The 15,165-nt window shown below is 37.1% G+C and overlaps 1 protein-coding gene across 1 annotated transcript in view; it reads right to left on the minus strand.

The window, feature by feature from the left end:
- CFAP47 (cilia and flagella associated protein 47) overlaps positions 1 to 15,165 on the minus strand; it is a 479,971-nt gene that overhangs the window by 393,513 nt on the left and 71,293 nt on the right. Inside the window, exon 21 of the mRNA XM_043897451.1 lies at positions 13,169 to 13,263. Within this exon, the coding sequence (XP_043753386.1) occupies positions 13,169 to 13,263 (95 nt within the window). The remainder of the gene's footprint in view (positions 1 to 13,168; positions 13,264 to 15,165) is intronic.

Here is a 15,165-nt window from a genome sequence, read left to right on the forward strand (position 1 = left end):
ATCAAGGGAAGTCAGAGTACTTTCAGCAGAACAGAAAGTTCTCAAAAGAGAAAATATAAATACTAAAGGAACATCCGTTCATATCAGAATGAGTGATATCAAATTAAACCAACATTCAATGGCCCCCATCCTAAGCAAGGCATTAGACAGAGGAAAATCATGTAAAATCTATCTAAAATCTAAGAGGCAATACCAACAAAGAAAGAATTGAAAAATGAGAAAGAAGAGGAACTCTCTTTTTGTTGTGGATGCTATAAATTTTTACTAAGAGAAATATATGCAAAAGTTAAAAACAAAAGATTATCTATGATTTGATCTGACACAGAAATGCTATTCATATTTAAGGCCTGGGATGGCAAATATACTGTATTGACTAACAAAATCATGACATGTTCAATGACATATATTTGGTTTTCTGAGTTGTCTTGTTCAGATTTGTATCTTTTTAATTCACAATAGTATTTCCCAATATTCTACAAAATCCTGACAATTTCTGTCAATTACTTTTCTTTCTTTCCACTGTATTATAGGTTTTATTAATTTCTACAAATACTCTTGTATATACAATTAAAGGCTTAAGCATAGGATAATTATCCACCAACCACACTTAATAACAGAAGAAACAAAGTGAAGTTGCTCAGTCGTGTCCGACTCTTTGCAACCCCATGGACTGTAGCCAAACAGTCTCCTCAGTCTATGGAAATTTTCCAGGCAAGAGTACTGGAGTGGGTTGCCATTTCCTTCTCCAGGGGATCTTCCTGACCCAGGGATCGAACCCGGGTCTCCTGCATTGCAGGCAGACACTTTACTGTCTGAGCCATCAGGGAAGCCGAAGAAACAAACTATGACTACAAATTTCTCCCTATGAATATGCAAAATGGAACAGAAAAGAGATTATAGAAAAATGGTCACTGACATTTTGATGATGGCAACTTTATGAAATTGAAGATTCTGAATGCTAATGACTAGAAGGAAAGTAATAAGCCTCAAAAAAGTATATGAAAATTTTTTTTCTATAGGCTACAGAAATATATAGTATTCTTCATCATATTTGGATTCCTAACATGGTATCATGACAGGCCAGGAGGCTGAGAATATAACGTTTACATCTAAGCTCTATACCTCACCAACACCTAGTCTTGACAAGTCCCTTAGCCTCACTGTGCATCAGCTTCTACAACTGGAAAAAGGAGAAAAATCTAAGGTCTCAATGCTTGTCTTATTGGATTCAAATGGAAATTGATATCAGATAGGAGGGTACTTTATAAACTCTAAGTATTATATAATTATCAATTAAAGGATTATTATAATTAAAAAATACAAAACCTTAATATAGCTAATAGACTGAATTATTTAGTAAACATATGACAAAACATGGTTTTTCCATGTATGGATTGGACCATCAAGAAAGCTGAGAGCCAAAGAACTGATACTTTTGAAACGTGGTGTTGGAGAAGATTCGAGAGTCCCTTGGACTGCAAGGAGATCCAACCAGTCCATCCTAAAGGAAACCAGTCCTGAACATTCATTGGAAGGACTGATGCTGAAGCTGAGGCTCCAATACTTTGGCCACCTGATGTGAAGAACCGACTCACTCGAAAAGACCCTGATGCTAGGAAAGATTGAAGGCAGGAGGAGAAGGGGACAACAGAGGATGAGATGGTTGGATGGTATCACCGACTCAATGGACATGGGTTTTAGTAAGCTCCAGGAATTGGTGATGGACAGGGAGGCCTGACATGATGCAGTCTATGGGGTTGCAAAGAGTCAGACACAACTGAGCTACTGAATAGGACTGAATTGATGACAGATAAAGCCCAATATCAGATGACTTCAATGACGAAATATATCACTAATATAAAGAAGAATACATCCTTTCAGACTTTGACTGTGTGAATCACAATAAACTGTGGAAAATTCTGAAGGAGATGGGAATACCAGACCACTTGGCCTGCCTCTTGAGAAACCTGCCTCTTGAGAATGCAGGTCAAGAAGCAACAGTTAGAACTGGACATGGAACAACAGACTGGTTCCAAATAGGAAAAGGAGGATGTCAAGGCTGTATATTGTCTCCCTGCTTATTTAACTAATATGCAGAGCACATCATGAGAAACACTGGGCTGGAAGAAGCACAAGCTGGAATCAAGATTGCCGGGAGAAATATCAATAACCTCAGATATGCAGATGACACCACCCTTATGGCAGAAAGTGAAGAAGAACTAAAGAGTCTCTTGATGAAAGTGAAAGAGGAGAAAAGGCAAGTTGGCTTAAAGCTCAACATTCAGAAAATTAAGATCATGGCATCTGGTCCCATCACTTCATGGGAAATAGATGGGGAAACAGTGGCTGACTTTATTTTTTTGGGCTCCAAAATCACTGCAGATGGTGATTGCAGCCATGAAATTAAAAGACACTTACTCCTTGGAAGGAAAGTTATGAACAACCTAGACAGCATATTAAAAAGCAGAGGCATTACTTTGTCAATAAACGTCCATCTAGTTAAGGTTATGGTTTTTCCAGTAGTCATGTATGGATGTGAGGGTTGGACTATGAAGAAAGCTGAGCACTAAAGAATTGATGCTTTTGAACTGTGGTGTTGGAGAAGACTCTTGAGAGTCCCTTGGACTACAAGGAGATCCAACCAGTCCATCCTAAGGGAAATCAGTCCTGGGTGTTCATTGGAAGGACTGATGTTGAAGCTGAAACTCCAATACTTTGGCCACCTGATGTGAAGAGCTGACTCATTGGAAAAGACCCTGATACTGGGAAAGATTGAGGGCAGGAGGAGAAGGGGACGACAGAGGATGAGATGGCTGGATGGCATCACCGACTCAATGGACATGGGTTTGGGTAGACTCTGGCAGTTGGTGATGGACAGGGAGGCCTGGCGTGCTGTGGTTCATGGGGTCACAGAGTCGGACATGACTGAGCGACTGAACTGAACTGAACAATCCTTCATAATTGTTTCAAAAATAGAAGAGGAGAAAACTCTTCTCAACTCATTCTAAGAAGTCACTATTACCCTGATACTAAAACCAGACAAAGACAGCTGAAGGAAAGAAAACTATAGACCAATACTCCTTATGAATAGGGATGCAAAATTTAAGATAATACTAGGAAGCTATCCAGAAATATATAAAAAGGATTATACTCCATAACATACAAAAATCAATCAATATAATGTTACCATTATTAATAGTAGCAAGCAGGTCAAATTGTTAGCAAATAAATCATTACTATTGTATGGTGCCTTATTATGCAAGAAGAATCAAAGAATATTAAATGCAATTTAAAAATTCACCTTTCACCTATGGGGCTGGCAGAATACTATATACACTGATGATGTATATACTACACTACATATATACTGTATATATATATACTATACACCAATTATATATATAATTGATGCATCCTAGTTGCACAATGAAAGAAGAAAGTAAGCAACATTTACTGTTACTAGTTGCTAATACTATTAATATAACCTTTCTGAAGAGCAATTTGACAACATATATCGGCAGCCTAAAATATGTACATAGAGTTTGATCCAATTTTTTTACTTCTAGGAAAATATAACGAAAGCATATAACATGAAAACAGTTATCTACAACGACATTTCTTACAGAATCATTTATAAAGTCAAAAAAATGGAAAAATCTTAAGTATAATAACTTAGTTTGCAAAAAAATCTTAGTTTAATAATGCTAACATAGTATAGCCATAAAATATCATCCTTAAAAATTAAATTACATTTAGAATATTTGATGATACAAAAAGCAATTCATAACATTTAAATTAATACATTCACTAAAAAAAGTACAGGTTAAAAATGTTCATAAAGTATTATTTCATTATAATTAGAGATAGAAGAAACAAAGACACTCCAAAATACAAGCAATGGTTATTGTTATTTATCAGGATTTATTTATTGTTTATGTTTTCTTTCTGCCTTCTAAAATTCCCATTTAATTTTGACAAAAGACTTAAATAACCAGGAGAATATTATTGATATGCAAGATTGAAATGTAAGTTGATGCTGAGAAAATCTGCAAATGGTTAGGAAATGTGAGAGTTGAGCAGGCTTTGAAAGATATTAAAACACTGCAAAAATTAAGAAGATAAACATCCTCTGAATCTCTTTAAATAACTTGTTAATTATGCTTTTGTTTAAAATAAGAAAGTCACAGATTGTGTTATTCAACAAATAATTGTAACAATTTGACAATATGCCATGCACTTCAAAATCCTCTGCTGAAAAGATAAAAGGAAAATCTAAATAACATTAGTATTCTGATATTATCTGACAGCCTAAATTAGGCCAAAGGAAATTATTCCTAAAGTGATTTTTTCAAAAAAGCAAAGATGTTCTCTTTCTTCTGGTTTACCTTGCTAAACAGTATCTATCTAAATGTCATTGGTCCATGGATGTATTGAATAGATGAATATTATATACTAAACCTGTGAAAATCAAACATAGTATGGTATACATCATAATGTTGTATAATGCAACAATGTATATAAAAGTAAAATTTTTCATCTTCTTTAATATCAGAAAAGTAGCCTATACTAGTCAAAACTAGAACAGGACGGCTGGCTGACACCAGAGCTCCACAGCGTAACCTGAGGGTCTGACCCTGTCCTCTGTCTTTGTGATGGGAGTTCCTCTGTCTTTTCCAGAGCTGGAAGCTGCCTCACACCTAGTCTTGGGAGAGTAGGTGTTGTCAAGACCATCTGGACAGTATATCTGACTGAATCCAGTTAAGTCCTCTATAGAAACTTCTAAGGAATGGAGAGCTACTCATCTCATGGATACCCAGGACCAACCCTGTGATGAAACATGAAGAAGGGACAGGCTAGTCAATTCTTCCTCTTAAGAACGTCAGTGACACCTTGCGAAGCTAGAATGGAAGCTGGGAACACAGAGCAGTGATGTGGCATCATGTTCCAGAATAAAACACATTCCTGGAACCAGAAGGAGGAAGGAAGCAAGTGATGACTGCACCCGAGCACCTACTCCGTGTGAGCTGCTGCTGCTTTTTCCCCTGCATTAGCACCTTAAATCCCATTGAGAGAGTCAATTCCTAGGCAGGTTGATAAGAAGTCCAGGGGTCCCCAAGGAGAGAGGGATCTGGAATTCTCAAGGAGGAGGAAAGAACAAACTTTTTTCCCTCTACATTCCTTAGGATTATACAACAATAATGTATCCTGCTTGAGGACAGTTTCTGGAAAAAACCTTCCAGCTAATTCTGTTAGCTTAAAATGTAGATTATGGGAGTGGGTCTAGTAAGGTCTTTACAACCTCCAGACATTCTTTTGATTCACTATAGTAACTAATTAAAAGTATATAACTCCATTGCTAACACTAGTGAGGGGGCACTCTTTCTGCCCCCTTCTGATGTCTATGTCAGAACTTTCTGAATCTCTTTTATACTTTAATAAAACTTTATTACACCAAAGCTCTGAGCGATCAAGCCTTGTCTCTGGCCCTGGATTGAATTCTTTTCCTCAGGAGGCCAAGAATCCCGGTGTCTTTCGGGTTCAGCAACAACCTTTCACCATCATCAGGATACTCCTCTTCAGGATCAGGTACCTGATGCTTCCTGCCTGGGGAGAGTTCTGCTGTCAAATCAGGTGGCTTTCCTGCCAGTCCTGTGACTTGGAGTCAGAAACATATGGATTCACTTTTTAATACAAGAGATCCAGCCCTGATCCTTTGGAGTGGGAGCACTGACTCTAAGACCCTAGACTACCAGAGAACTAAACCTAGGGAGTATCAAATAGTGAGAACTCACACAAAAGAAACCACTTGAAGACAACACTGGGCATCACCCAACCACCAGTATCACCCTGTGCAGGATGCCTCATCTAAACAACAAAACAAAACAAAAATACAAACCCAATCATCAGCACAGGATTACCACCTCACTCAGCCTTGCCCATCAGAGGAAAAACAAACAAATGAACAACAACTCAGCACAAATCTCACCCTATATGAAGCTTACACAAACCACTGGACTAACCTTAGGAGGGCAGAAACCAAAAGGAAGAAGGAATTCAACCCTGAAGCCTGGGAAAAGGAGACTTCAAACACAATAATTTCAAAAAAAAAAAAAAAAAGAAAGAAAAGGCAGACAAATACTACATAAATGAAGGACCAAACTAGAAATACAGAAGTCCAAATAACTGAAGAGGAAATAGGCAAACTACTGGAAAAATAATTCAGAATAATGATAGTAAAGATGATCAAAAACCTTGAAAACAAAATGGAGAAAATGCAAGAATCAATTAACAAAGACCTAGAAGAATTAAAGAATAAACAGAGACAAACAACACAGTTACTGAAATTAAAAATACTCTAGAAGGAATCAATAGCAGAATATCTGAAACAGGAGAATGAATCAGTGAGCTGGAAGATAAAATGGTGGAAATAACTTCTGAAGGGCAGAATAAAGTAAAAAGAATAAAAACCACTGAGGATAATTGCGCAGACCTCAGGGACAATATCAAATGCACCAACATTCAAATTATAGAGGTCCCAGAAGAAGAAGAGAAAAATAGAGGGTATAACAAAATTTTTGAAGAGATTATAGTTGAAAATTTCCCCAACATGGAAAAGGAAATAGTCAATCAAGTCCAAGAGCTGCAAAGAGTTCCATACAGGATAAACCCAAGGAGAAACATGCCAAGACACATACTAATCAATCTAACAAAGACTAAACACAAAGAAAGAATATTAAACGCAGCAAAGGAAAAGCAACAAGTAACATAAAAGGGAAACCCCACACATTTAACAGCTGATCTTTCAGCAGAAACTGCAGGCCAGAAGGGAATGGCAGGATATATTTAAAGTACTGAAAAGGAAAAATCTACAACCAGGATTACTGTATCCAGCAAGGTTCTCATTCAAAATTGATGGAGAAATAAAAAGCTTTTCAGACAAGCAAAAGTTAAAAGAATTCAGTACCACCAAACCAGCTTTACAACAAATGTTAAAAGGTTTTATGACAGACTATTTTTTTGGAAACCAAAGTCACTGCAGATGGTGACTGCAGCCATGAAATGAAAAGATGCTTGCTCCTTGGAAGAAAAACTATGACCAAACTAGACAGCATATTAAAAAGCAGAGACATTACTTTGTCAACAAAGGTCCGTCTAGTCAAAGCTATGGTTTTACCAGTAGTCATATATGGATGTGAGAGTTGGACTATAAAGAAAGCTGAGTGCCGAAGAACAGATGCCTTTGAACTGTGGTGTTGGAGAGGACTCTTGAGAGTCCCTTGGACTGCAAGGAGATCCAACCAGTCCATCCTAGAGGAAGTCAGTCCTGAATATTCATTGGAAGGACTGATGCTGAAGCTGAAACTCCAATTCTTTCGCCACCTGATGCAAATAACTGACTCATTTGAAAAGACCCTGATACTTGGAAAGAGTGAAGGTAGGAGAAGGGGACGACAGAGGATGAGATGATTAAATGGCATCACCGACTCAATGGACATGAGTTTGAGTAAACTCTGGGAGTTGGTGATGGTCAGGGAAGCCTGGTGTGCTGCACTCCATGGGGTCGCAAAGTCAGACACGACTGAGCGACTGAACTGAACTGATGGTCAAGAAACAGAAGAGAAGGAAAAGATCTACACAATTAACCAAAAACAATTAAGAAAATGGCAATGGGAATATATATATCAATAATTACTTTAAATGTAATCAGATTAAATGCTCCAACCAAAAGACACAGACTGGCTGAATGGATACAAAAATAAGACCCATATACATGCTGTCTACAAGAAACCCACTTCAGACCTAAAGACACATATAGACTGAAAGTGAGAGGATGGAAAAATACATTCCATGTAATTGGGAAGCAAAAGAAAGCTGGAGGAGCAAACCTCATATCAGACAAAATAGACCTTAAAGTAAAGAAGATTACAAGAGATAAGGAAGGACACTACATAATGGTCAAGGGATCAATCCAAGAGGAAGACATAACAATTGTAAATATCTATTCACCCAACATAGGAGCACCTCAATACATAAGACAAACACTAACAGACATAAAAGGAGTAATTTGACAGTAACACAATAATAGCAGGAGACTTTAACACCCCACTCACACCAATGGGCAGATGGAAAAACCAGAAAATTAATAAGGAAACCCAAGTCTTAAATGATACATTAGATGAGAAGGATCTCCTTGAAATCTTCAGGACCTTCCATCCAAATGCAGAAGGAATACACCTTCTTAAGTGCACATGAACATTCTCCAGGATAGACCACATCTTGGGTCACAAATCAAACCTCAGGAAATTTAAGAAAATTGAAATCATATCAAGCATCTTCTCTGACCAAAATGCTATGAGACTAGATATCAATTACAAGAAAAAAACTAAAAACACAAACGCATGGAGATTAAACAATACATTTCTAAATAACCAACAGGTTACTGAAGAAATCAAAAGGGAAATCAAAATATTTCTAGAAACAAATGATAATGAAAACATGACAACTCAAAACCTATGGGATGCAGCAAAAGCAGCTCTAAGAGGAAATTTTATAGCAATACAATCCTACCTCAAGAAACAAGAAAAACATCAAATAGACAGCCTAACTTTACACCTAAAGCAACTGGAAAAAGAACAAAACACCCCAAAATTAGTAGAAGGAAAGAAATCATAATGATCCGAGCAGAAATAAATGAAAAAGAAATGAAAGAAACAGTAGTGAAGATTAATAAAACTAAAAGCTGGTTCTTTGAGAAGATTAATTGACAAACCTTTAGCAAGACTCATCAAGAAAAAAAAGGGAGAAGAATCAAATCAACAAAGTTAGAAATGGAAAAGGAGAGGTTACAACAGACAATGCAGAAATACAAAGGATTATAAGAGACTATTATGAACAACTGTATGGCAATAAAATGGATAACCTGGAAGAGATGGACAGATTCTTAGAAAAGTTCAATCTTCCAAGACTGAACCAGGAAGAAATAGAAATTATGAACACCCCAATTACAAGCACTGAAACTGAAGCTGTGATCAAAAATCTCCCAGAAAACAAATGCTCAGGACCAGACGGCTTCACAGGAGAATTTTATTAAATATTTAGAAAAGAGGTAATACCTATCCTTCTAAAACTCTTTCAAAAAATTTCAGAGGAAGGAACACTTCCAAACTCATTCTACAAGGCCACCATCACCCTGATACCAAAAGCAGACAAAGACAACACACACAAAAAAAACTACAGGTCAATATCACTGATGAACATAGATGCAAAAATCCTCAACAAAATTTTAGCAATCAGAATTCAGGAACACATCAAAAAGCTCATACACCATGATCAAGTTGGGTTTATTCCAGGGATGCAAGGATTCTTCAATATATGCAAATCAATCAATGTGATATACCATATTAACAAACTGAAAGATAAAAACCATATGATAATCTCAATAGATGCAGAAAAAGCCTTTGACAAAATTCGGCACACATTTATGATTAAAACTCTTCAAAGAATGGGCATAGAAGGAACCTATCTCAACATAGTAAAGGCCATATATGATAAGCCTACAGTAAAGATTATCCTCAATGGTGAAAAACTAAAAGCATTCTCCCTAAGATCAGAAACAAGACAAGGGTGTGCACTTTCATCATTGCTATTCAACATAGTTCTGGAAGTCCTAGCTACAGCAATCAGAGAAGAAAAATAAATAAAAAGAATCCAGATCAGAAAAGAAGAAGCAAAGCTCTCACTGTTTGCAGATGACACAATACTGTACACAGAAAGCCCTAAAGATAGTATCAGAAAATTACTTGAGCTAATCAGTGAATTTAGCTAAGGTACAGGATACAAAATCAATACACAGAAATCACTCACATTTCTATATACTAACAATGAAAAATCAGAGAGAAATTAAGGAATCAATCCCATCCACCACTGCAACAAAAAGAATTAAATATCAAGGAATAAACTTACCTTAGGAGACAAAAGAACTGTACACAGAAAATTATAAGACACTGATGAAAGAAATCAAAGATGACAAACAGATGGAGAGATATTCCATGTTCCCAGGTAGGAAGAATCAATATTGTGAAAATGACTATACTACCAAATGCAATCTACAGATTCAATGTGATCCCTATCAAATTACCAATGGCATTTTTCACAGAACTAGAACAAAAAATTTCACAATTCATATGGAAACACAAAAGACCCCAAATAGCAGTCTTGAGAAAGAAGAATGGACCTGGAGGAATCAACCTTCCTGACTTCAGATTATACTACAAAGCTACAGTCATCAAGACAGTATGGTACTGGCATGAAAACGGAAATCTAGACCAATGGAACAAGATAGAAAGGCCAGAAATAAACCTATGCTCCTATGGGTACCTTATTTTTGACAAAGGAGGCAAGAATATACAATGGGGCAAAGACAGTCTCTTCAATAAATGATGATGAAAAAATGGACAGTTACATATAAAAGAATGAAATTAGAACACTTCCAAACACCATACACAAACATAAACTCAAAATGGATTAAAGACCTAAATGTAACACCAGAAACTATAAAACTCTTAGAGGAAAACATAGGCAGAACACTCAATGACATAAATTAAAGCCAGATCCTCTATGACCCACCTCCTAGAGTAATAGAAATAACAAAAGTAAACAAGTGGGACCTGATTAACCTTAAAAGCTTTTATACCACAAAGGAAACTATAAGCAAGGTGAAAAGACAGCCCTCACAATGGGAGAAAATAATAGCAAATGAAACAATTGATAAAGGATTAATTTCCAAAATATATAAGCAGCTCATACAACTTAGTGCCAAAAAATAACAACCCAATCAAAAAGTGGGAAAAAGACCTAAACAGACATTTCTCCAAAGAAGACAGATGACTAACAAACATAAAAGATGCTCAACACTGCTCATTATGAGAGAAATACAAATCAAAACTACAATGAGATATCACCTCAGACCAGTCAGAATGGTCACACCAGTAAGTCTACAAACAATAAATACTGGAGAGGATGTAGAGAAAAGGGAATGCTCTTGCACTGTTGGTGGGAAGGTAAATTGATACAGCCTCTATGGAAGACCGTATGGAGATTCCTTAAAAACTAGGAATAAAACCACTATATGACCCAGCAATCCCACTCCTAGGCATATACCCTGAGGAAACCAAAACTGAAAGAGACACATGTATCCCATTGTTCATTGCAGCACTATTTACAATAGCCAGAACATGGAAGCAACCTAGATATCCATCGACAGATGAATGGCAAAAGAAGTTGTGGTACATATACCCAAGGGAATCTTACTCAGCCATAAAAAGGAATGCATTTGAGTCAGTTCTGATGAGGTGGATGAACCTAGAACCTATGACACAGAGTGAAGTGAATCAGAAGGAGAAAGATAAATATCGTATTCTATTATATATAGAATCTAGAAAAGTCGTACTGAAGAATTTACTTACAGGGCAGCAGTGGAGAAACAGACATATAGAACAGACTTACGGACATGGGGCGAGGGGAGGAGAGGGTGAGATGTGTGGAAAGAGTAACATGGAAACTTACATTACCATATGTAAAATAGATAGCCAATGGGAATTTGCTGTATGGCTCAGGAAACTCAAACAGGGGCTCTGTATCAATCTAGAGGGGTGGGATGGGGTGGGAGATGGGAGGGAGGTTCAAAAGGGAGGGGATTTATATATATATATACACACACACACCTACAGCTGATACATGTTGAGGTTTGACAGAAAACAACAAAATTCTGTAAAGCAATTATCTTGATAAAAAATAAAACAGACCATAGTGAACTCTGTAGACAGTATAATTCTATGTGAACCATATGTGCACCCACAGCATATATCCCAATTAATGTATTGTAACTAAGAAGGCAAAATTAATCTTTAGTATCTTCTCAAATCTTAATGTATCATTATATTTTCTTAACTTTTTTCCTCTTGAAAGCTAAATAACAGCTATTATTGCTTCAAAAATAAGATTTTAATCTCAGTAAACTCTGTAGTTTAGTAACATTACTTAGAAATGTGTTACTAAAGATATACTTTGTTAGCATTCAGTACATCTTCTTATTGTGTTATTAATTCCTTTCACTTATTCTATCTATACCAATTGGGTACAAGGCATCATGCCAGTTATGCTGGGACATAAAAAAATGTTTTGACATAAGAGTCTTGTACTCTAATTGCCATATAAACAGTCTGATTCTTGTTTGGAAGGATACGGCAACATGCCTTTCCATATAATGGTAGCAGGAAGTTCTCTCTTTGGCACTTCTGTTGCCTTCAAATATCACAGATTGTCCCTGAAACATTTCCAGTGGTATCCTTTCCTCATGGGCACATTCTAGGAAAGGTTTTTTTTTTTCCTTTGATTTTCTTCCTTTGTTATTTTTGTTGACATTTTTAAATCACTGAACATCAAGGAATGCTATCCAATAACCAGTGGCATAGCTGCTGCTGCTGCTACTGCTGCTAAGTCGCTTCAGTCATGTGACTCTGTGCGACCCCATGGACGGCAGCCCACCAGGCTCCGCCGTCCCTGGGATTCTCCAGGCAAGAACACTGGAGTGGATTGCCGTTTCCTTCTCCAATGCATGAAAGTGAAAAGTGAAAGTGAAGTAGCTCAGTTGTGTCCGACTCTTCGCGACCCCATGGACTGCAGCCCACCAGGCTCTTCTGCCCATGGGATTCTCCAGGCAAGAGTACTGGAGTTGGTTGCCATTGCCTTACCCCTCTTAAATCTTCACTGCATGTCTTTGGTGATTTCAGGTGATGGTTCCAACAGCCTCAGGCACACCCTACTCAAAGATAAGCACAAAGCACATGCTTGCTCGAATATCAGTGATTTGGGGGTTAGCCTCAACTTTGCTCTCCTTCACAACATGTCATATCTTAAATTTTCCAGAAAGCATAATTGAGACCAAAACCCATACAGAATGCTTGTGTGTGTCCTCTCTACCTCCTGAGATACATTGCAAGCATGAAGCCAGACTCCACTGGCAACCATTTTACTGAACGCAGGCATGCTCACAAGTAGAACATGATCCACTACAAAAAGAGCTTAGCCACCTTTGATAGCTTCTTAGTTAGGATTATTTTAACTCCACTGCTCTCCAGTAATATGAATAATAGAACGCTGAACTTACTTCTTTGGGAGAAAATGCTATGCCACACTCCACAGATGTCTCTTCCTCTAAGTCCAAGAAAAATATGTTAGGAAATGCAGGGTCTGTGAATTTCCCTGTAAGACCAGAAAAAAAGACACTTTAAAAAAATGCCAGATATATATCTAAGTATTACTGCTAAATGTGGAGATGAAACTTTGAGAAACCTCAGCAAAACATTCATAACAATTAAAAAGTAGCTGCTGAATCATCTGTGTAGGGCCACATAAGGCTGCTTCGTTACTATCTCAACAGTTAGAACCTTATATGGAACAACTGACTGGTTCAAAATTGAGAAAGGAGTACAAGGCTGTTTATTGCCACTCTGTTTATTTAACAGATCACATATACACAGAACACATCATGCAAAATGCCAGGCTGGATGAGTTACAAGCTGGAATCAAGATTTCTGGGAGAGAAATCAGCAACCTCAGAAATGCAGATGATACCACTTTAATGGCAGAAAACAAAGAGGAACAAAAGACTCTTTTGATAAGGGTGAAAGAGGAGAGTGAAAACGATGACTTAAAACTCAATATTAAAAAAAAAACAAACTAAGATCATAGCATCTGGTTCCATCACTTTACAACAAATAGAAAGGGAAAAGGTAGAAGCAGTGAGAGATTGCCTCTTCTTAGACTCTAAAATCACTGCAGATGGTGATTGCAGTCATGCAATTAGAAGATGATTGCTTCTTGGCAGGAAAGCTATGACAAACCTAGACAGTGTATTAAAAAGCAAAGACATCACATTGTCAACAAAGGTCCATATAGTCAAGGCTATGGTCTTTCCAGTAGTCATGTACAGATGTGAGAGCTGAACCATAAAGAAGGCTGAGTGCCAAAGAATTGATTCCGAACTGTGGTGCTGAAGAAGACTCTTGAGTCCCTTGGACTGAAAGGAGATCAACCCTGAATACTCATTGGAAGGACTGATGTTGAAGCTGAAGCTCCAATACTTTAGCCACCTGATGAGAACAGCTGACTCATTGGAAAAAACCCTGATGCTGGGAAAGATTGAAGGCAGGAGGAGAAGGGGATGACAGAAGATGAGATGGTTGGATGGTATCACTAACTCAATGGACATAAACTTGGGCAAACTCCGGGAGATGGTGATGTCCAGGGAAGCCTGGCATGCTGCAGTCCACGGAGTTGCAAAGAGCTGGACATATGTTCAATCAGCAAAAAGAGATGGTAAACCTATTTTAAAAATTTCCAAAGCTTAAGAAGGTTATCACAGTCTTATTAAGATGAGTATAAAAAGGTGTAAAGGTCAAGGTCAAATAACTGACTGAATCTTAGGTCTGAGAGAATTGAGACTCCCTCTCCAGCAAAGATGGAGAGGGGAAGAGCCAGACCTCCTCTGATGCCTTAGAGAATTCACAAAGAAGATAGACACAATTTTGTACAAGGAAAAATTTCAATGTAATGGTATAACTTCAAAAACAAAGGCACTGGGTGAAAGTACAGACAACTGTCAAAAAGCAACACAAACTTCAGGGTAAAAAATTATAACCATTTAAATAAACCTCTAAAATAAGTTCTTAAAGACTGAATGTTAGCTACAATGGAACATCTATCTTCATCTAAACAATTCTAAAATCGCTTTTCCTCCCTGAAGTTTTCAGATTAATCCAAGGAACGATAATTTCAATTACTCCTGTCTGGAAATAAATAATTCATTCCACCCTTCTCCATCCAGGTAAAATCTCACTCAACTTGATGTATGATATAAAAACCATTAGACAAATGAACCAAAAAAATCCATTAAGTGTTAATTAACACAAACATGTTTGTGGTGTGGAATAAAAATACATATTAAACAGCAAAGAATACCCACCTGGAATGACTATATATCTCAAACATATAAAATATAATAAAACAGATATTCTTAAATATATCTGTAGTATATATAAACATATAGACTGTGAAATGCAATAATCCAACATAGCATCAATAAATACTTGCTGAGTGCCTACA

The sequence above is a fragment of the Cervus elaphus genome, chromosome X, assembly GCF_910594005.1.
Source record: "Cervus elaphus chromosome X, mCerEla1.1, whole genome shotgun sequence".
Taxonomy (NCBI): Eukaryota; Metazoa; Chordata; class Mammalia; order Artiodactyla; family Cervidae; genus Cervus; species Cervus elaphus.